We start from the raw sequence: 23343 nt of genomic DNA, 5'->3' as shown, positions 1-23343 counted from the left end.
CATAGAGTTCCACAGGGCTGTGCACTGAGCCCGACACTGTTTAACCTCTAGGATGTGCCTTTAACAATCACTATTTGTGCCTTCTACCTCTTATATTTTCCTAATTTGAATGACAATCAGCTTGTTATTAGGTTAAAAGGGAGTTTAACAGCCTCGCAGACCAGATTCATATATGGTCTGTCAAAGATACTGAACTGGATGCATTTTAATTCTCTCAGGCATAACCCGTCTAAGACTAAATATCTGATCTTTGATGAAGCATCTATCTGGGATTCTAATTGGTGGCTGGAAAAGTCACTCCTCTCCCACTTTCATTGACTGGAAAAAAATCTAGGGCTCATGTTCAACGTCAGACTTTTGTTCCATAATCACATCTCTAAAATGGTCTCCACATGCTTCTTCTTTCTGAGTTTTTTAAGGAAAGCTCTCCCCTTCCTCAAAAGGGACTGCTTGGAAACCATAATTCAAGCCACATTCCTCTCAAGACTTGACTAATCTAACTCCATTCTACTCGCCCTACTGAAAAAGCTTATTTACAGACTTCAGATTGTTCAACACTCCACGGGTCGCCTCCTATTGGCCATCAGAAACATGATTCGATTTCTTTTCACTGTCACAAACTTCATTGATTCCAGACAGAGAAAAGATGTATTTTTAAAACACTCTGCTTTTGCCATTGAGCGCTCCATATCTGGCACCGACCCTCTTTATATGAAAGTCGCTTTCTTTTGGAATGATCGCACTTGCCTATTAAGATTGGCTTCTAATGAACTACTCTGTGTTCCACAGATCAAAAACTGTGGTAGGTGGCCTCACTTTTTCCTTCCTCACTGCTAGAGCCTTGAACAATCTCCCTTGTCCTCTTCGTAGCCAAAGTTCCTTCTTGCAGTTCAGAAAAATCACCTTAAAGCACATCTCTTCACGCATTAATAGCTTCTTTTGTAAGTACATGCTGCCCTCACCAGTTTCACCAGGACAAGCATAGTGTAGCAGTTCTCAATCAACATGGTTTGGAGGTAGAGATGGATATAGGCAGGTTGTTACAGATCCTTAATTCGTAAATGGGGAGGCCTATAGCTTTGTTTTTTTCTTTTTTTGCACTTATTTACCTCCAGACTGATGGTGTCCTGACTGTGAGTATTCAGAGAGTCATCAGAGATGGTGCTGCTTGTCAACTAGAAATATGGGTGTGTAGGAGGCTCCAGGTTAAATCCAAGTTCTTTAGCACTGGGTGAAATATGTAGTTTGAATCGATCCAGGTCCATGTGATCAGCCAGGTTAGGACTAGTTGTTGCTTGTTGTTCTTCCCAAATAACAGGAATTCATGTCTTGATGGGTTTCAGGTAGGTGCAGGACATCCATGTCCCCAATGTTTGGGGTATAGGATGTCTGTCTTATCAGAGATTTTTTCAAATACGATGTCTAGCTTGGAGGATACTGTCAAGTAGAGTTGTATTTCAGCATATTGGAGAATCTTGGTGGTGTTATCGATTTAGAAGTTGTAAATAATGGGGAATAGGATATAAGGCTCAGGGACTCCCCAGCTGTATAGATCTTTTCTGAGGTCCTGCTTGAACAAACTCGTATTTGGTGGAGATGTAGGCAGAAAACAGTAAAGGACATTTCCAAAGAATAGCATTTGAGATTTCCGATGTGATCAAGTGTCGAAGGTGGCAGAGAGGCCCAGCACCATCAGGAGGCTGTGGTCATCTTTATCTATGGTCAGGGGGGCATCGTCTGTGGTGTTAGGTTCCTTGCTGCACTGTGATCTGAATCCAGATTAGTAGTCATGCATGAGATGGGTTGAGTTGAAGTAACCTTGGAATTGTATGTAGACTGCTTTTTCGATGTTGAGCCGGTAATCAGTGAGGTTGTCAGGGCTATTTGCGAGTATCTACAGGAGTGAGATTTTCTGCCTGTCTTCAAGCTTCCTGGGCGAGGCCTTGAGCAAAGGAGAGAGGCATTCACAATGGTGAGTAGGGGTGAGAGAGCTTCTCCAGAGAGGATGAAGGAGGAGGTTAAGACATCATTTTCAAATGAGGCGTCTATGAGGGAGTTGAGGGTGTCGATGAGATCTGCAAGATATGGGAGTTAACAGGATGACCTTTGTGAGATGCTATAAGAATGAGTGGAGCTAGGAGGAAAACCAGGCTTGTGCTGTTGAAGTGCTGTCATGGAGTGCAGGACAGACGGGGTTGATGCAGTGCCTAAATGTCTTGAAGAGTGTTCCGCTTCGAAGTGTTGTCATGAAGTGCAGGGCAAGAAGGTCTGACGGGTTGATGCAGTGCCTAAACGTCTTGAAGAATGTTCTGCTTCGAAGTGCTGTCATGGAGTGCATGACAGGAGGGTCTGAAGGGGTTGATGCAGTGCCTAAATGTCTTGAAGACTGTTCTGCTTCTGTTGGCAGCTTTAATGCTGTTGACATAGTACTTAGCTTTACCTGATGTGATGAACTGTATTTGTGTTCCATGAAGGGACATTACCTCATCAGGGGTTCTGTTTATTTCCATTCTCTTTCCTTTCTGCGGATGGAGCATTTGCCGTTGGTGAGATCTTTGGAGTACTAGGGCGCTGAAGGTTTTGGCTTGCGCTTGCACTTGCATTTTTAGCTGGAGCATGGGTTTTCATGTGGTCTTCCAGAAAAGCACTGAACTCGTTAGGAAGTTTGTTGATTTCGGACGTGAATTTGGCATGATGAAATTAGTTTGAGCCCTAGTTTGTCAATGTAAATGTCTTTAAAGGTTCTAAATGTCTTTTTTATACTGTTTTCATACATTTTTTTGTATGCTTGTCTAACTAAATTGTACTAACTGGATTTAGCTTTAAGCTCAATCTAATCATTTATATTTGAAAGAAGTGAGAGATGCATTGGTTCTAATGCTAATTATGCAAAAATAACAAACATAGTAAAAAATAGATTTAGACAAGCTGAGGGTAGGGGCTATAGAAATCCACACCTGACAAATATAGTATTTTGAGTAGAGCGTGCCAGTGCAAAGAACCAAGGAGCACTTCCCTCTATACTCCTCACCAAGGTATAAATTCCTATAAACACATAAAATCATAAAGGTTCAGCACTTTACAATGTAATTCCACGATAATGTTTAAAGCAGTGAGCACATAAAAAGAGATCCAAGGTCCAATTGTTTTTTTTTGTTTGTTCAAAGGACGTTCTTTATTGAATTTCCATAGAATTTCAAAAGATCATAACCGACGCGTTTCGTCTCACACTCCGACTTCTTCAGGGCTCATTCAAGTGAAAAAGACGCTTTCAGAAATTGCAGCAAAGTCTCATGGTTCCCAGGTTCAGAAGAAATTTTACACAGTACTTGTATCAATAATTACGGCTTGGTGACCGGCGGCATATTCGTTAGTCAGTTTCTCAGCAAAGGCCCTAGTTTGTCAATGGAAATGTCTTTAAAGGTTCTAAATGTCTTTTTTTTATACTGTTTTCATACTTTTTTTTGTATGCTTGTCTAACTAAATTGTACTAACTTGATTTAGCCTTAAGCTTAATCCAATCATTTATATTTGAAAGAAGCGAGAGATGCATTGGCTCTAATGCTTATTATGCAAAAATAACAAACATAGTAAAAAATAGAATGCACTCAGTTTTCCCTTGGCAAAACTATATGCTGCATGCAAGTGTTTGTTTCACTACATATTTAATAAAATGGTGCTGAATGGATTTGCTCTATTTTTTAATCCAGTGCAAAACTCCCAAGTGCAGCCCCTTTTTGTCTTCGCTTCTTTGTTTTCTTCTCTTGATTGCTTCTCATTTTTCCTGTTTGTCATTTATTTGTCCTCCTATAGCATAGAAGGGGCAGGCTGTGTTCCAGAGTACTACTGCCTATACTCCCCCCTCCCCCCACGTCTTCCCAGAGGGAAACATATATTTTTAAAGCAGCACCCATCCCTTCCAAGCCTCCTTGCCCTCTTTGGCATCCAATCAGAGGGGATCACAAATTGCAACCTGCCTATTCAATAGGCCGGCTGTTTTGCGACCCCATGGGAATATACAATCTGTGATGCAAACTCTTAGTACATTGGTTGTATGGTAAATTGCATTCCCATTCACAAACCAGCCAGTGTGTAAATTGCATATCCTGTGTTTGTGAATGGGAAGGATACACCCTTGCTATGATGGCCTGCTGTTATTTTCAGTGTTTGCCCATTTACCGTAGGACCTGAAGCCGGCCAACCTTCTCATCAGCTCCACCGGACACCTGAAGATCGCAGACTTTGGCTTGGCCCGGGTGTTCTCCAACGATGGGGACAGACTATACAGCCACCAGGTTGCTACAAGGTGCGTAAAAAGTCATGTAATAAGCGAACGTCTTTCACAATACGAATGCAGCTGAAAAAGTGACCCCTCAGGAGTGTTAAGTCGGGAATAAAGACTGCACACCTTTATGTTTTATAAATACAACAACCCTATAAGTAATTCTCACACATGAGTAGAAAGACTGAACGTAATGTAAAATAATAGCTGAATTAGCTAAGAAACCTGACAATGTTCATTCACTCAATGGCTTTTGTATATTCCTTATAAAAAATACTGCTGTACAACTCTTGCTTTAACATGCTGTATAAGACCGGTTTACAGCCATGCCTTTTAAGTGTTCACAACTTACAGTTTAGAATCTTAGGTGCAGAAATGTAGTGTTTATGGCGTGTCACAAGGTCATTGGGTGTTGAGCCAGCAACGTCTGATTTATCAGCCAGCATAACCAGGTGTTTGTTAAACCCCTTGTAGTGGAAACAAAGAACAGACAGTCTGCTGTCCAATCTGAAATGATGATGGTGTACACTACTTACCCATTATACACACATACACTGAACACCTTTGGTTGGTTGAATTCTGTGCACGATTCATTTAAAGAATCTATGCTTCCTTCCAGCTTAGTACTAAGTCCTTCCTTCAAGCTAGAAAAAAGATACCCCTTGCTTTCTACTACTGTCAGGTTTAGGCAGTGATGCAGCTACACCGCCCTTTTCCAGGCTACTTCAAAATAATACATAACTCTTACTACACCGTAAAACAAATCAACTCATCCTTTTAGGTTTTGTTATCTCCTCCGAGTGGCTCTAGTTGACTTATTCGACCTCCTGGCTAGTCCTCACTATAGAGACTGCCATGTCCTTTTTTCTGACCTTGGGAACACCTTCTAGGTCTGTGGCCATCTTACTTTCTAATTATCAGCTGTTTTCTAACCTGGGCCATCTGGCTTCAAGCAAGCTTACTTGCTCACAGAGTTTAGTTTCTAACCCTCCTCTTTACCCCATACAGGTTTAATCCAAACTTTAAACCAGTTTTGCCATCTCATGGCAACCTAGCCATTGCTGCAAGCAACCCAGGGTACAGCTGAACAGACGCACCTTGAAGAAAGGTTTTTATCTAATCTAAAACAAGGGAAATCTAGGGTTCCATTAGGAGATAGAGGGAAGAGAAGAAATGCTTCCCCCTGTGTCTCATGCAGGGATGACACATGTCCCAGGGCATGCTCCACTATCCCAGTAGTCCCAGTGGGAGGAGGAGGCTGGCTCTACACCCACCAGAGCCCTTTTGTCAAATGACACACAGGCTCTCATAATATTTAGTTGATGAAAAGCTTCTTAATTACAGAAGGAGGTTTGAACCTGCAAAGAACATCTTCAACCCCATCAAATTACACAATAATACTTTCCTAAGCATCAAACTAATAGCAAGTTTGTGTATACTCACCCACCATTATGATGTGATACAGTGAGACTAACTGAGTTACTGACCCACCCACACACATTTTTAACAATAAGGAGTCAGTTGTATGAGCTTTGATATGATACAAAAGATGAATTTGTAACTGTTACCTATGGCTGATTAGTTAGGACATTCGTTAGTGATAGACACTGCTCATGCTCTACACCCCTCCTTTTTCCTGACTATAGGGTGATGGAGGATTTAGAGGAACATTTAGGGGAGAAAAAGCTTTTCAAAGTCTATCATATAGGATTTGGATCTCTTCACTCTGAATAAGAAAATACTTCCATCTTAGAACGGCTGCTAAACCCAGCACGAAAGTGCTCTTCAGTCCAGACTCCAGCGTGATCGCCTGGTAGCAGCAAGAGTATTCCAATCACGCAGCTGGTTCAAACCTTTTCCCTTCAGAGATGCTCATAAAGCCCCAACTCGATACACCTGTCGTCTCCATAGGATACCTCATGCATTGAGGGGGAGAGGTGCCTTCAAGCACTATATCAGTGAAAGGTACTTACAATGTCTGCGTCCTAAACCATTACAAGGCGTTCTCAGACCATTAGCATAGGATCAAATGCTGAACATGTTCCTTTTCATTCAGATTAGTAGAAAAGGTTGTCCCTAAATAGGAATACGATTTTACAACATCCAAAGTTTATTTACCATGGCACCATTTATATTTTATTTCCGTTCAATATTTTTGCCCTTAAAAAAATCGATATTCTTCCTTTTTATTGTGTTTATCTTTAAAAAATGTCCTTCACCGTGTTGTTGGAGGCTATACAGATGTTTTTGTAATCTCTTCAGAGTAAGATCTAAAATTACCACATCATCTGCACATAACAGAAAAGGGATATTTCAACCCCCTGTCCTCGGACCACCACCCTCTTGCATGGATAAAGCAAAGAGTAAATCATAAACTTATAAGGAAAACAATAGGGGGGCAAGTAGACAGCCTTCCTTTAATGATTCTAGAGGAAAGAGCTTGGTTTCCTCCGAGGACGTGAGACAAGGTCCAAGTAGGCAATTCGATAATTAATCGCAGTCAATTATAAGGGATTACTAAATCTTGATTTTTTTTTCATAACATTGGTCTGTCTATATGGTCAAAGGCAATAGGTATAAATACCGCAAAGATAAATTGGCCATCAATATAGACATTTTTTCTAAGATTAATTGGAGCGTTGTCGTGATAGCTAGTGCTGAGCTGTTGACCTTTAAACCTGCTTGCTCAATGGGAATTATCTCATCATTTTCAACAACCCAGCTTTGGGAAGCCTATAAATTCACCACGATTGGGAATTTTGTTTTGTGGTGAGTGAAGTCACGCGGCAGAGGATGATGGCTGTTGCCTCTGGGAGCCCATGCATGAGGGTTAGAGGAGTCCTGTACTCCAAGTATGAACCTTGGTTCCATGTGGAAGGATAGGCCTTGACATTTGTTTCTTAGCACTAATGTACATTTAGGCAAAAAAACAGTTTCCGAGGTGATTCTTCTCCATGCTTTTGCAGGACCACAAGATTTCAAGAACCTTCTCTCTAGTTACATATAGGGACAATATGTATGAACCCTACATTTCTGACGCTTTTGCACTGGTACAATTTGTGTTCTCAGAGTCTAACATTGGGAGGATGCAGCCTGTGCCATTCCTCACATTCTCCATGTATTAAAAGAGCCTCACACCCCTTTCAAGTGACAGTCACAGTGGACATCACCAGCTGGCTGTAGCACCTAGAGTGTGAGTATTGAAAGACAAAACAGGTTCTTGGTGTTTTAAAGGGATTGACAGTAATATAGGAGAGAGCCTAACGAGGCTTCACTACTAGTCACAGGAGAGGGAGTTCCTCCAGCAAGTAGATCCCTTTGTGAAGCCTAGGGAGGATGCGTGTGCAGCTCTCCTCAGCTCATGCTGCCGTCAGTCTGCTTCCTTCATGGGCAGTGGGGCCAGTATCCTCAGTGGCCTTGTGATGCTGGTGGCCCGGCACATTTCTGTACATTAGCACCCCATCCCTACCTCTTTGGTTTTGAGAGTTCTCCAGAAGATCCCAGAAAGCATAGTGTGTTCAATTATCCAGGTGGTTCACAGCTAATTTGTTTTCAGGTGTGGTACTCCACTTTCTGCAGCAAAACTATATCTACCTTTTACCACACCCCTGGACACTCCCCCCTTACCCCCCACACCCATCCAACTACACTATTCGCTTAAATTATTGCAATTTTGTTACTGTGCAGTAACAAAGAGCTACACACTTAGGCAATGATGTCATGTTTTTTCACCTGACTGAGACATGAATGGCAGAGAACCAGTTGAGGCCTTCAGAAACAGGCCTGGAGAGCCCCCCACAACCAGCATCGAGTGAGATCAGGCATTTGATAGGTTTAATGCATTTCTACCCTCCATTACAACATCTTGTCACCTCTTGGGACCCAAGTCTAGCTCTTGTGGGGCTGATTCACAACAGTTTGAACCAGTGGTATGCTGTGACCTAAAACTTATTTTGTGTAAATCAGCCTTCCTACCGACTGAGGAACATAAGTGAGCTTCCAGTCCATTGCATGTCAGAGTTCGTCACAGATAGGGCGTTCGCTTGACTCCATGCTACTTTATCTAGAAAGTTCCATTAGAATTGATGAGATTGTTCTTCTGACCTTCGTTGCACATTGTCGCGCTGCCTTGGTTGAGGAGATCCTGCAAAATCTGTACATGAACTTGCACTCTTATCTCCTGCCAACTAGTGAACGACCGAAATAGAGACTAGCCATATGCAAACCAGCCTTTGTCCAGCTTCTCTAGGAACAGTTGACCAAAATGCCAAACCAGACCGTCACGGCCACCTGGAGCATGAACCCCAGAAACACCAAACCGGGGTCACCCTATACATTTTCTACGCAGTAGGCTTTTGAGGCTTTTTTCAACAAACCCGGATGTTTCCCCCAGATATATGACACCATATCTAGTATGTTAGCAGGTCAGAACTTGCTAGAATAGCCATTGGGGATACTTTACCTCCCACAAGAAGACTACTATGACACCACCGTCCTCTAGAATGCAGCTTGTATTCTGGTCTCTGCCTATTAATTTCACTTGCACTGTCCGTATATTTTTTGTATTGGCTGAAAGTTAAAGCATGCAAAGGTATACTTCAGATTACTTTTCCTATGAAGATGCACATGGACTTCCCTATAGTTTTTGTGTTCAGAATGTAGCGCATTAGAGCAGACTTATATAGCAATCCAGATTTCATTGTAGTTCCCCCACCCTCACTTTAATAATTGTAATATAAAGAGACATGAAGGCTCAATTGAAAACAGAGTTAGAAATAAACCAGGATGCTCGTTAAAGGATAGTATTTATATTTTAAGCTGTAGAATCCTCACTGTGCCCTTAGCCTGTCTCAAGGATGTAACTGGTTGTGCTTTTGTAGGAGTCACCTCTAAAGGTCGAGACTGAGTATGTTGAGTACCCCTGTGTCACCTCGCTCTGCTGTCTCAGAAACTCAATAATCATTGTCTTCCAGAACTCTCTTCACCAGCTCTTCAGGCATACACTACAGGCCAGATGTACGACCCTATTTTGCATGCGCAAACGGGGTTGCGACCCGTTTGCTCATGCAAAATGTCACAGGGCCATATACAATTCCTAAATAGCAATTTATTTGCGCCTCGCGATTTAGGAATTGCGAGTCACTATTAGGAAGGGGCGTTCCCTTCCTAATAGTGACCCCAAAGCCATGTATGAATGTGGTCACAAAACACTTGCAAATTACTACCCCCTCCAAGAGGGTGGTAATGCGCTCACAGGGACCACTGCCTGCCCTTAAAAAATGAAATGAAAACGTTTAATTTTTTAAAAAAATTTCAATGCATCCCGTTTTCCTTTAAGGAAAAAGGGCTACCTTTAAAAAAAAACCTGCTTTATTGAAAAGCAATTCCAGACATGGTGGTCTGAGCCCAGCAGGCCACCATCCCTGGGAAGGCCGGCCATTCCCAATGGGGTTGTAAATTGCGAGAGGCTCATTAATATTTATGAGCCTCCCCATTGGGAATCGCAATCATTGTCTTTGACACTGTAGTACATTGTAAATTGCGCCATGCAATTTGTGACTCGCAATTGAGCGCAAATTGAGAGGCGCAATTTACAAGGGTCATACATCTGGCCCTCAATCTGCTATCAGCATGCTAAAACACCAGAAACGGCATCCAGGGGTCTTTGTTAGAGCTCCTGGGTGGAACGTTATTTTTCATGGCAATCGAAGTGTCAGTGGCATTGGGAACAAGAGAGTTGCACCTTAACTTGTATTCAGTCTGAGGGTCAATGCACTCATTTCAGTCACTCCTTGCAACAGTAAGAAAGTGATTCCACATGATTACTGATGAGAATAATTGTTTCACTTGTTCAGCATTTTTCAATCAAATTGTGAGTTTGGTAGAAAATGATCATTCCACGTGGAAGTTGGAGCCTTTGGCTTCTCATCCAGTGTTAGAGGATCCATAGTGCGGCACACATTCGAGCCTGTGTGTGGCACAAATGCCAGCTGTTCCTTGCTTCTGGATTTCTTGCAGGAGGTGTATGCTTGTAAGTGGATGCAGATTATGCCAGCGATCCATAGCTACATAGCTTTGGGATTCTAAAATCTCTTAAGAACATTATCGATTGTTTGCCTGAGTCTGATAGGAAACCAGTCATCCAGGCACTGGTTATTTCCCGGCTGGATTACTGCAATATCCTCTATCTGGGAGTTTCTCAGTCTCGCTTGATGAGACTCCAACGTGTTCAGAACTCAGAAGCCCGGCTGTTTGAATATTCCGAGGCAGGCCTCTAAGGGCTCTGTGCAAACTCAATTTGCTCCCGGTGAAGAAAGCCCTCTCTTTTAAAGCCCTGTGCTACTCTTACAGGGCTTTTACGAAGACAGGTGCCTGCTGTCTGCACCTTCTTCAAAGTGCCTTAGGTCCTCAGGGGCCTTGCTGGCTCAAGTCTCCACTGGGTGCAGCTCTTTTAACTTTCTAGCATCCAGGCTATGCATCTTAGACAGGCAAAGACAGAACCATTCTTCCAGGTTATTTAGACCGTTTGTTCTCCATCCTCATAGGTGTTATGTGACTCTCACCTCTCTGGAGAAAGGCCTTTTAGCCCTGGGACAAATCGTCCAAAGTGGCCGTGCGCTTTGCAACTTATATTATCATTACTATTATTATTATCATCCGTTTCTGCCTGGCTCCCTTGCTCTTTCTCTCTGCCTTCATCATAGCTACAGGCCTCTCATAGCCAGTGTGAGAAGGATTGAAGGCTTCTCTGCTTAGTGCACTGACTAAAGATTGACTTTTCTCCCCAACGGTAAACAAGCATTGGCATAGCCAATAGGTCTCGCCTTTGGGACCTTATAAGTGTTTAGCTTTGGCACTAGTGTGAGTGACAGAGCGAGCATCAACACAGTACAGGCCAGCTCAGTCACGACGACTCCAGTCATACTATGCCCTTTACATGCAGCTGATGTCTTTGATAATAGTTTGTAGGCCAGTGTGTAGATTTGGATTGAAAAGAAACTAACCATCTCTGGTCGACAGTGCCAGACCAGTAGCCTGGGCGAAGCCGGACTGGAGACTAGAAATGCAAGGTGTAAGAAAACAACCAATCGTGATGTAAGAACCGAGAATGTGCACCAACATCCCCCTCAACATCTGCTCTGATATTTCTCCGTTGCCCCTCATGAACACAAAGCAACCTTTCAGCTCAGAATATTTTGACTATGCTGATGACAGCCAACTTCTCATTGAGATCCTTTCTGTCACGCAAGATGAAAAATAAGTCTTTCAGCCTCAATTGAAGTATGTGAGGGCTGGATGGCCCACAACTCTCTGAAAATGAGACTCCATCAAACCTGTGATCAGGGGCAGGGCAGGCATGAATGTCCCTGCTGAGGACTGACCATCTCAACTAGGTCCCAGCCCAGCTCCCATCTACAAAGCAGATTGTCATCTATCCTTAGCTTCTTTGGTCTCTCATAATCTGCAAGCCATGAAAACAGGCTTCTACCGCCTAAGGGCACTGGAGAAAAAAAATGTCACCTGTTGTCATTTCCTTTAGGGGTTTAGGATTCACTGGTTCTTGTTCAATTTAAGGCTGATTATGTCAGTAGGGGTTGTACAACTTGCAGTCTTCAAAATATTCCATTCATTAATGGCACAGAGGGCATGCCTTCACAGCACAGATTCCCGGTTCACTGGAGAATTATATTTAATGCATGTGTGGAGTGCTTGAAGGCCTTCGTCGATGGCCAGATCGGAGTCAGAACCTCTGACAACTCTTCAGTCTGAGCCCTTATACAATCTGACTTTGATCAGGTTCAAGTATCAAGTTTAGGAGAATACACCTTTTTGGTTTAGGCCACCCTACCGCCCCCATATTCCTGCTCAAGGGAAAACAAACTGAGAATGACTGCTGCTTCCAACACCTTGCAAACATTCTCTTTCACTTCCGAGTAAATACTGGTGCTGTAACTGGTTGTTGGGGTAGTAATCTTTTTTTAGTGGAAAGAGTCCACCTTTAGAAGAAATCCTTCTGCTTAACAAGTTGCCATGACAAAGCACTGAAATCAACTAGATTGCTCAGTTTATTACCCTCGCCACAGCATTTGATGTCATCTACATGCCACGGCCAACTCAGTCTCCCCTTCTCCCAAGGTCTGTAATTCTGTAATGTGGCTACCATTACATTAAATTAATGCGATAACAACACCTGTTATATATAGGACTTAGGACAGCCCTACGCAATATATAAAAAAAATTGTTATGGGCCTGTGCTGAAGGTTGAGCTCTTCACCAGGTTTAAGAAGCTACGACGGAGGAGGGAGTATTACAAACTATATAAAGTTAAAAGCAGAAGGCAAACAGAAATGTTGATTTTTAGGTTTGTGTTGTGAAAGCACAGTTATTAAACAGACCTAATAATAACAATATACATCGAGGTGGCTTTGGGCGTGCCCTTTTCAACCACTGGCCTTCTTTGACTAGCCAATTTTAGCCATTGGTGAAAGACTTCTTATTCATGTCTTAGTTTAGCCCAGTGGAGTACTGATCTCTCACCTAATGCTATTGGCTGTTTGATTTACCCTTCCACTTCTACTCGGGTGCTTGAAGAAATAGTTCCTTTATAGCACTAGCGGTCTGTCTACTCCTGTTGACTCCTTCCATTATGTCTTGCTCCAATGTGCTAACGCTACATTAATTAGCACATTCGACCAGGCTTATTAGCTTTACCAATGCATGTTTGTTTAGCATTGTTGACAAAGCTATAGGTCATAAGAATGCCTCTTCCGGTTTCAGTGATGAAGCATGCCACAAAACGGAGGGAAGTGCAATTCAGAAAAATGCTCACAGAAACGTTTAAAATACGATTCAGGGAATGAATATGCGATCAGGAAATCCAACAGAAGTCATTAGAGAATACCCAGGAATAATAGAGTTTATTTGGGAAAAAAATCGAATTTCCTCTACTTCCGTCTCTAATGGATGCGCTCTAAATGGGGAGTCGGTGGGGGTGGTGATGGTGAATACTGCACTTTTGGTATAAGTTAGAGGAAAGAAAAGCTGAAAATGAAATTAATAATTATGACTCTGGCCTCGTCATTGTTGTAAACCGCGCTAGTGCTTTGAATCGACCTTAAGGAGGAATATACAAAATAGCTTTGTGTGACGGGGGCGCAACAGACTGTGCCGTATTTTACTGCAGAATGTATGTAGCGCTGCAGAGCCCTGGCGATACAACCTGTCGACTCTGGAAACTGGAAAGCCGAGTTCTAGTTCCTCCTTCCCTCTTACTAACAACAGTCTGATCAGGCACTATTGCATCTCGGTGGGCCCTGGTGGACTCGTCTGCAGGACCCTGGAGATGGTAGTAAGGGGCCGCCGCTAGCCTTCGGCGCTATAATTACCCAATAACGTTCCAATTCACACATCAAGCTCTAAGGTCCTTCAAGCCTCTAGGAGGGGCAGGGTGCACCCGCCCGACTGACTAGTGACTGAAAGCCCCACACCAGTACAACAAAGCACCAGCGGCTCTTACCAATTCGTAACCTTCAAAATACACGAAGAGGGAGGGGGCTGGCCGCCCGCCCCGAGGGAGCACGACCGCCTGCTTCATTAACTAGGCATCAGCAATGCAAATAGGACTTGCATTTTTGTAGACGCTGCACAACAAACGAAAAAAAAGTGAAAGCACGGCGGGAAAGAGTAACCTGACCCACGAAGAATGCAGCTGCCACCCAAGGAGGCACTGCAGCTGCCGCCCTGCGTGCCACTGCTCGCTCCCACAAGCAAAACGCTGTGGGAGTGAACCTTTTCAAAAGAGGTGGGACATGCACCCACCTTTACCCATTTACAGGCTTTGTTTCCAAAAAGACTCAGGCAACAACCAATCCAATGCGTGGGAGGAGTCAGACCCACACAGAGTTAGTTTCGAGTGCTTATAAGAAGCCTCGCAGAGCAGCACATGCGCGCTGGCTCAGGCTCGACCTAACAAAAAGGGTAATACAGATATTTGTGGGCTTTAAGACCTAAATGGAATATGGTATTTGCCTCTATGCACCTATATTATAAGTGAAGCTTCTCCTACATCTGTCAATAAAGTATTCAAGGTAGTTTGGCTAAAACTTTTCAAGTTCAGTTAAAGATTTTAAGGCTAGCTGAATTGAACTTTGCTGCTTACTAAATATACAGTCTGCAAAAAGTGACTTAGGAACAGAAGCCGGGAAAAACCAGTCTGTCTTCAAATGTAATCAGGATACATGGACTGCAAGTTAATAGATTAAATGATTTAGAAAACGAAGTTTGAGTCTGACACCACAGCCATCCAGGGTTTATATCTTATGTAGATTCACCTGAGCCCCACCTTTACTGCTGGCCATGAAAGCCAAGGCTATTTTCTTCCTGCTAAAAAAAAAGAAAAGCAAAATTCTCCGGCATTGGCTCTTTTATAGATTCACATGCTTGAATCGGGTAAGGATGCAAGCATGTGAATCCATGAAAGCTACCAATGCTTGAGAACCGGAGCTACAGGTAAGTAACTCATTTCCTTGACAACCGTGCGACAGGGCACCTCTGATGTGATCGGGAAAGTTGACATTCTGGTCTAGTGACAGTATTACATAAATTCCAACTATCTAAAACGTATGGCCTGATGCACCAGCTCTTAACCTTTCGATTTATGTGGTCCCCCACTGGATCATTACTGGAATTCGGGGACCCACACTGAGTCATTTGTAGAAGCCAAGGACCGCCAGCTGAAGCAATTTCTATGATTTGAACCTCAAAACAATCCACAAAAATACAAAAACATGTATATACCTAGCAAAAGGTCAAATAGTTGACTATTTTGTGTAGTTCACAATCAAATATAGGAAAAGGTTTCCAAATTTTCAGTGTTGCTTTCCTATTTGTATATACTTTATTAATTTTAATTAATTCATTTTAATATCAGTTAGTTTTGAAAACGGTTGCAGACAACCTAAGTAGGCTCTGCGGACCACAAGGGTCCTCAGACCACAGGTTAAGAACCACTGTCCTAGAGTCTGACACTGACACTGGACAGCATCTTAATTTACTGAGGATACTGATGCTGGAAAAATATTGTTGTTGGCAACCTTTGTTAGTTACTATTTGATGCCTGGGCTCTACTTTCTGAGAGGTACTTTGTGCAACAGTTGTGAACAGTGAGTGAGCCCTTGAACGTTGTTTTCTCTCTTCTATTTTAGGTGGTATCGTGCCCCAGAACTCCTCTACGGTGCTCGGAAATATGATGAGGGTGTGGATCTATGGTAAGATGCAAGTCTGTCATTCTTATCCTAACTTTCACATAGCATCTATCACCAATGTACATCTGCAATGCCGGTCTCTTTTACCATTGTCTGCCCAGTATGCCATCATCTGCACCAGTGCTCAGATTTGAAGTCTGCTAGTTAATTCCTCTTGTAAATTGTGGGTTCGTTGTTTTTTGGGCACAGTTGGAGAATTTACCATATCCTAGTTCTCCCTCTTGTTCTCCCTCTTGTTCTCCCTCTTGTTCTCCCTCGTTGTCTCTCTCTCTCTCTCTCTCTCTCTCTCTCTCTCTCTCTCTCTCTCTCTCTCTCTCTCTCTCTCTCTCTCTCTCTCTCTCTCTCTCTCTCTCTCTCTCTCTCTCTCTCTCTCTCTCTCTCTCTCTCTCTCTCTCTCTCTCTCTCTCTCTCTCTCTCTCTCTCTCTCTCTCTCTCTCTCTCTCTCTCTCTCTCTCTCTCTCTCTCTCTCTCTCTCTCTCTCTCTCTCTCTCTCTCTCTCTCTCTCTCTCTCCTTCCTTCTTCCTTCTTCCTTCTTCCTTCTTCCTTCTTCCCAAGATACAGGGGAGATGGAGTGGGTGACCACCACGCAGTACAACTCCTTTGATCTCCCGCTTCCAGATGCAGGTGGATCGGAATGGTAGACCTCCACCCGTCTATGTCGGACTATCTTTTCCCTCTCCCTCTTTCAAACCCAAAGGCGGAAGAGTGGGGACCTCCACCAAACTAAACGTGTGTGTGTGTGTTAATGTAGTTCTTTAGATTGTGTTAGCATGGATTTCACAGGAGATTGTCAAGCATGCATGTGTGTAATGTGATGGAGCTGGTACATGAAGGTTTGTGTAGGAGTCGGTGTGAATAAGTTGAGAGATGTTTTGTGTGAGGCAGAGGTTCGGACCTTGGCCTTTGTGAGCCCTGGACAGGAGTCAATCATATCCTTATCCAGCATTAGCAGTGGACACCCTGGGGCCTTCATAAAAAATGTGAGGGTCTCTGTGGCTTTATGGTTGGTGTCTTATGTACAGCTCTGTTAACTTAGGGATGGCTTTTTCTTTTTCTTCATGTGGGAGGCACTTCCGGGTGTACCGTGTGTGGTTGTGCTAGTGATGCCATGTTTCAGGTCAGAAAAAGTTTAAGGCAAGGTGAAAGTAAAGGTTGCATAGCAATTCTTGCTTGCAAACTTCAAAGCTATTTTGAGTTTGTTCTGGTTCTGTTGTCTAATGTTTCGAGCGCATCATTAACTGTAACTGTGCTTCTCCAGTATTGGGGTGTCTCTCATAGATTGACATGCTTGAATATTTCCCATCATCGAAGTGGGAGTCCCACGGTACATAACATAGCAATGTAGTAATAACATAAGCCTAATAGGCATAAAAGAAAGGAAAACCATAGAGTTTTTATGGATAGACAGCTTGTCACATCTATAACATATTACTGTCATTATGTTTTAGTCCAAAATCCAGCCAGCGTCCGCACCCTCTAGAACCCTCTCCCTAGAGGCTCAGGCCCTCAGATTTTCTAACGCATGTCGTGTGAAGGGAGTCTCCCTGAGCTTGCTCAGTTTTTCTTCTCATATCTCCTCAGAAGATTTTTTCTATGATGTCTACATCCAAGAAATCCCTCTTCAGACCTTGTGGAAGTGGTAAACTGAGGCTTCATTCTGAAGACCCTCACAAGAAATGTATTTATTGCTTATATCCTGAACATCAGGTAAAGGATTGCAAAATTTGTAGAACCTTTTCTCAAACTTTAAAGGACAGAGAAGGGCGTCTCCTTCTGTGGCTACAGAAGTTGAAGACTTCAGAAAATCCTCATTCAGATGTGGAGAGTGGGTCTTCAATCAAAACTGCTCCCTCCTTGAAGAGAACAAGTGACTCTCAGAAGGTTTCTCCAAGACCTAAGGTGGTGAAGAAACATCATGTAGATAAGCCCACTAACCAACCTTCTACTTCAAAAGGGGTGATTTCCCCCACCAGGAGTCTATCTGAATCCTTTACGCCCCCGATATCTGAATCTCAGTCGACAAAGACTCCATCTGCGCAGTTTTTACCTCAGAAACTGCCTCTCTCGTCGACTAACTCATCAACGCTTCCTCCGTCGACGAGAGCTGCCGTCGTCGCATCTACGTCGACGACTTCGACCTCTATGTCCATGAAGCCGGCTATGATCCTGTCGTCGGCGTCTTCACCGTCGACGTTGGTATCTGTTAAGGTGAGACCCATTTAATCTACACTGCCTTTAACTTTGTCGTCGACGGCAAGCAAGCATAGAAAGAAGCATACGTCGTCGACGGTGGCTTCGTCGTCGACGGTAGCTTCGTCATCGACGGTGGCTTCGTCGTCTACGGTGGCTTCGTCGTCGACGGTAGCTTCGTCGTCAACGGTGGCTCAACGACGACTTTCATCGTCAGCAACAACGGCTACGACTCCATCTCAAGATCTGATACCACTAAGGGCTTCAAGCTCTTTGCTTCAACGACGACATTCCTCTTTGGATACTCTGATGCCAATTAAAGCTCCTTCTCAGCCTCCAGAGGTGCTATTTTCATCTGATGATGAGGAATCCGAGGATGATAGATATTGGGCTGCTCGCAGTCCCTCTGAACTTTTAATAAAATGTCAGGAATCAGATGATGATGATGACTTACAAGAGGACGATTTCTCTACTTGGGACACACACCCAGCTCCAGAACTTCCTATGGCACAGCTGCCGTTAAGTCTTATTTCCAACCTTCAATATATGTTGGATGATTACAACCACCGCTTTCCACGTTCTGTGCAGACTTCTACGCCGCAGATACCTCCGCAACCTTTTTCAAATAAGGAAACAGTGGTCACACCTACGTCGGCGACAAGAGTGCAACATCTTGCAGTTCCTCAAATCATAGAAGAAGATGTTGTCGAGGAGCAGGATGATGAGGGTGACAAAGAAGAAGGTGAGCTGGATGACGGTTCCTTTCTTTTTGAATGGGACAACTATCAAATACAAACGCCATCTCCTGCTGATCCAGCTCCTTTGGATTCTCCACCGGTTGACATTGGTGGTTTTCATTTGCTCATGGAAAGAGCAGCTAAAAGATTCCACCTTCCTATGACCACCAGGGAGGAGGATTGTTTCCTATATGATTTTAAGGATCAACCTCAAAAGCAGGTCCGTTGTATTCCAATTATCGATTTCATATGGCAAGAAGGCCTCAAGCTGATGCAGACTCCTAACTCCATTCCAGCTATCCTTCCTAGGATAGATAAAAAATACAAAGCCCCTCCAAATTCTCCTGCTTGTTTAATTTCGCAAACAAAGCCTGATTCCATCATTACTCAGGCAGCTCAGCGTCGATCCAGAAACCCATCGTCTCCTTTGTCTGCACCACCAGATCGAGAAGGTCGATGCCTGGATGGTATAGGAAAGACATTTTCTACTATGGCGGCAACTACAGTACGGGCGGCCAATTCTTTGGCGATCCTGGGCCGTTATGACCGCCAAATGTGGTCAGACATTTCGTCTCTAATAGACCTTATCCCTGAGGCATCTAGGCCAGAGGCTTTAAAGATTCTCCAAGAGGGGGAAAGGATTTCCTCGGAAATTATAGATTGCGCCATTGATGTATCCTCTACTGGCTTCCGTCTTTTAGCTGGTGCAGCAGTCCTCAGGCGTCAGGGCTGGTTACGGGCCACATCTTTTCGTCAGGAGGTACAAACAAAAATACTGGACATGCCTTACGACGGTGAATCATTGTTGGGCCAGCATATAGATGATGCCTGTTAGACCTGTCAGCCCTTTGGTGGTTCCCTCCTCAATTTTTTTCCTTTGTGTCCCTTCCCCTTCTCATTTTTTTCTGTCCACTATATATTTTTTGGTGTTAACATAGAGGCCCTGGGTGCCCATCTTCACTAATTGAGGATGAGGCGCAAGGTGCTCCTCTAAAATGGAGGGTGAATGACATCTCCTCTACAAAATGGTGGCCTAAACTGTCACCTCAGAGCCTGGGCCATAGGCTGTCATGAGGGATTCCAGAACCTTCTGGGTCCCTCTGGCTAGTCAGGGCCCAGGCTATATATAGGGGTGAGGGGCGGTGGCCATTTTAGGTAGATGGTGCGAGGTGAGGAGCCAGGAGGCAGGCACTTGCGTGGGGAGGTGGGTGCGCTATAAGGGGGAATTGACCGTCCTTTGGGCCTGCTATTTCCCCCCTGGTTGACACTGCCCTCTATCTGGTGACCTGACCCGTCCGGTAGCCTCTGTCCTTGGGGAACAAGCCGTCAAGAAGGGCTAATTGCCTAGCTAGGACCCCTAAAGGGCATAAAGATAGGGAGTTCCCTTCACCGGTCCAATGCCCTATGCCTCTGTGACTACCCGGAGCCCTGGAATGCCCAGACCTTGAAACTGACCGCTGTTCTGGGCGAGGTGGGGAAGTGATCAGCGCCGTAGCCCAGGAGAACTGGCTGTGGAGATGGTTCGCTCCTAAGCTGCAGATCGCCCCGTGACTTGGGCCGCCCCCGCTGAGGATTCCCTGAAGAGAATCACTGTCCCTGTGTTTGGAGGGCGGCCCTCTGAGAGGGAGAGGCGTCGCCGAGGCTTCCTGTGGGCCGCGCTAGGCCGAAGCCAAACTCTCGCATCACCTGACGGGGGCGGGCTGCCAAACGCCGCCCCCGCCGTAGTGCCATTGGTTGGTTGGGCCGCGCCCCCGCCGTAGTGTCGTTGGCGGCTGCGGGCGCGGACCTCTGCAACCGCGAGGAAATCCCTGGAATCCAGCGGAGCTCCCAGGCCACGTCTGGCCCATCCGGGAGCCCCGCGCCATCCCCCCTTCGACCCGGACATCGCCGGGAGGGAGCCGAAGTGTGCACTGCCAGACCCGCGAGGGTCGAAGAATCAGGTAACCCCTGGGGGAGGCGGGCGGAAGGCCGGAGAGAGGCCCTGGACTCGCCCCTCCCCCGGGGAAGTGCTCCGTAAGCCGGGCGGGCCCACACTGATCCCGACGAGGGAGTAGACCGGTCCATGCCCTCTGCCCCTACAGGACTCGCTAAACGCCGGGTTAAGACTCTGACTGCTGGCCCAGGGCCCTTGGCCCCAACCCCTCCAAAGCGCCAGATTTGAAGCGCTATGTTCCTGCGCCTTGGTTGAAGGACCATTTGTATAGCGCTACATTAAGTGGCCAGATTAGGAAGCGCTATTAAGTTACCAGGTGTAGCGTGAGGGTAGGAGCTATGATCCAGAGGCGCTAGTAATCTGCTGAGGGTAGCGCTGTGTCCACCTGCCATACTTTGAAGCATTATTAATTGTTGTGGGCAGCGCTAGGTTACTAGGGCCTGGTTTTCAGTGCTATCAAATTACTATATTGACAGTGCGATGTTCATGCTATGTGATGCATATTATTTATTGACCCTATTTAAAGTAGTGCCATGCGAAGTGAGGCCTTGTAATTAATGACAATCTTGACAGTGCAATGTTCATGCTATGTGATGCATATTATTTATTGACCCTATTTGAAGTAGTGCCCATGCTAAGTGCGGCCTTGTAATTAATGACAATCTTGACAGTGCAATGTTCATGCTATGTGATGCATATTATTTATTGACCCTATTTAAAGTAGTGCCCAGGCTAAGTACGGCCTATTATTTATTGACCCTTTACCAGGTAATGTCAGTATCATATGCGACTGTGTAGTTCTTCACTCAATTCAACATGCCAGGTCATTCAAAGTGCTAAGCCACTGCTGTGGGTGGTGTAATAATTGATTTGTTCTGAAGAGAAAAGAAAAGAAGAAATGAGAAATAAGGGAAGATAAAGTTTTCCCACCTTTTCCAACTTCTTGGTGTAGCGTCATTTTTTTTTGGGTGGTGGTGCGCTGGAGTGCGAGACGAGTGTGGTGCAAGCACAACATGTGAACGAGTATAGGCCTTCCCCCTTAAGCCAAGCTACCCCCGGATCTTAGGTCCAACAAGTTGGTGTTCAGCGGTGGGATCCTGAATCTGTGCTTGCATCCGCTCAGTAGCAGTTTGGCGCGCGCCACAACCTACACCTGATTGTTTTTACTGGAGTTTTCTCCGGGTTGCCTCCCTAATTGGAATTTTGTTTTCAAAAATTGTCCTGTCCTGTGGTGTATTTCCTCTTAAAGGAAAGGTCTCCTATTGTGAACTTCTGTTCTGCGGGATTGGGTCCCACCTGGTAGGATGGAGTTTGAGTTGGGTAGGCTGGAAGAATATACGGTAACTCAACTAAAAGAATTCTGCCAGGAGAGGGAGGTGTTTTTCAAGCAAGGGGCAAAGAAAATAGAACTCCAAACTAGCTTGAGAGCCTGGGTCATGGCCCACCCTAGCGGGAAACGGGAGGAGGGACCAGGATTGTACACCACAGAGGAACCAGAATTACTTTTCCCCCCTGGGAGTGGACACATGGATGCAGGTCCTAGTGCCCCTTCAAGAGCAGGTAGTAGCGCCTCGGGGGGAAGCCTGTCATCAGCTGACTTAGTTGACAGGAGGGAGGAGAGGCAGTTTAAAATGGAACTGGCCCGTTTGGAGAAAGAGAGGGAGGAGAGGAGGTTCCTCCATGAGCTCCATTTAAAGGAATTGGAACTCGAAGCCCTACAGTTGGGAACCCCCAGCAGTCCCATTGGTGGCAGCGTACCTAGAGAAATCCCCAGGGAGCCCAGGCCCTACCTGCCAAAAGATGTAGTCGCCAGCTATGGTGTCGGGGATGACATCGTTAAATGGCTGGCTGCCTATGAGGTCTCCTTACGAGCCATGGGGTCCCCGAAGCTCAGTGGGGGGGTGGTCTATACAGGTATATGCCTCCAGTGGGGAGGGATGCCTTGTTAGCTTTGGAACAGCAAAATCAGACCAATTACCCCATTATGAAGGTCACCCTAGTCAGGAAATTTGGGTTGACCCCTGAAAAATTCAGGCAGAGGTTTCGGGGCAGTCAAAAGTTGGCCACCCAGAATTGTGTAGACTTCTTGGATTACGCCAAGAAGGCTTTGGAGGGCTGGGTACAGGGCAGTGAGGTAAAGGACTACGAGGGATTGTATAATCTGATCCTAAAGGAGCACCTCCTCGAGAAACGTTTTCCGGAGCTGCGTCAGCACCTGGTGGACAGCAAGCTAACTAATCCTAGGAAGCTTGCAGAGGAGGCGGATATTTGGGCAAGTACCCGGGTATCCTCAAAAGGGACTGGAGGGAATTTCCAAGGGGCTGGACAGGGCGCCCCCCAGAAGAAAGAGGAGGGAGACAAAAAGGAGTTCTCCAAAGGCCCCCAAAAGAGTTCAAAAGGGAAGGGAGTAGGATTCCCTCCTAAGGTTGGCCCCCACAAACCCCCTTATCCTGGCCGTGGTCGGCAGCCTAGGGTTGTCCGATGTTATGAGTGTGGTGAGATTGGCACTATAAGGAGGATGCCAAGTGTCCCAAGAGGCCACACCCTCCCATTGGAGGAAAGACCCGTGGGGTGGCGAGTGTAGTGCTTGGGGAGGAGTTGCCCCTAGATAAGGGAGGTGAGTGGGCAGGGCTAACCTTAGTGTCCTTAGGGGATTGTGAGATGGTTCCTAAGACCCAGGTGCCCTCGAATACTACTAAGTACAGGCAATGGGTCACCATCAATGCCCAGCGGGTGGAGGCTCTGAGGGACACAGGAGCCAGCATGACTATGGTAAGGAGTCAGCTGGTGTCCCCAGAGCAGGTGGTTCCCAATGTAGTCCACCCGGTTGTGATGGCTGACAACCGAGAGGGTCACTATCCGGTGGCCCAGATTCCCTTTGAGTGGGGAGGGGTTGCGGGTCCTCTACGAGTTGCGATAAGCCCTGCCATGCCGGTC

General features: G+C 45.3%; 1 protein-coding gene across 1 annotated transcript in view; it reads left to right on the top strand.

The window, feature by feature from the left end:
- The window catches only part of CDK20 (cyclin dependent kinase 20), a 203006-nt gene that overhangs the window by 133182 nt on the left and 46481 nt on the right, over positions 1–23343 (top strand). The window contains exons 5-6 of the mRNA XM_085629606.1: positions 4185–4306; positions 15487–15549. Coding sequence (XP_085485732.1) covers positions 4185–4306; positions 15487–15549 — 185 coding nt within the window. The remainder of the gene's footprint in view (positions 1–4184; positions 4307–15486; positions 15550–23343) is intronic.

This window comes from Triturus cristatus, chromosome 10 (assembly GCF_964204655.1).
Source record: "Triturus cristatus chromosome 10, aTriCri1.1, whole genome shotgun sequence".
NCBI classification, from domain to species: Eukaryota; Metazoa; Chordata; class Amphibia; order Caudata; family Salamandridae; genus Triturus; species Triturus cristatus.
The sequence above is the reverse complement of the archived record's forward strand: the minus strand, read 5'-3'. Positions and strand labels throughout refer to the sequence as shown.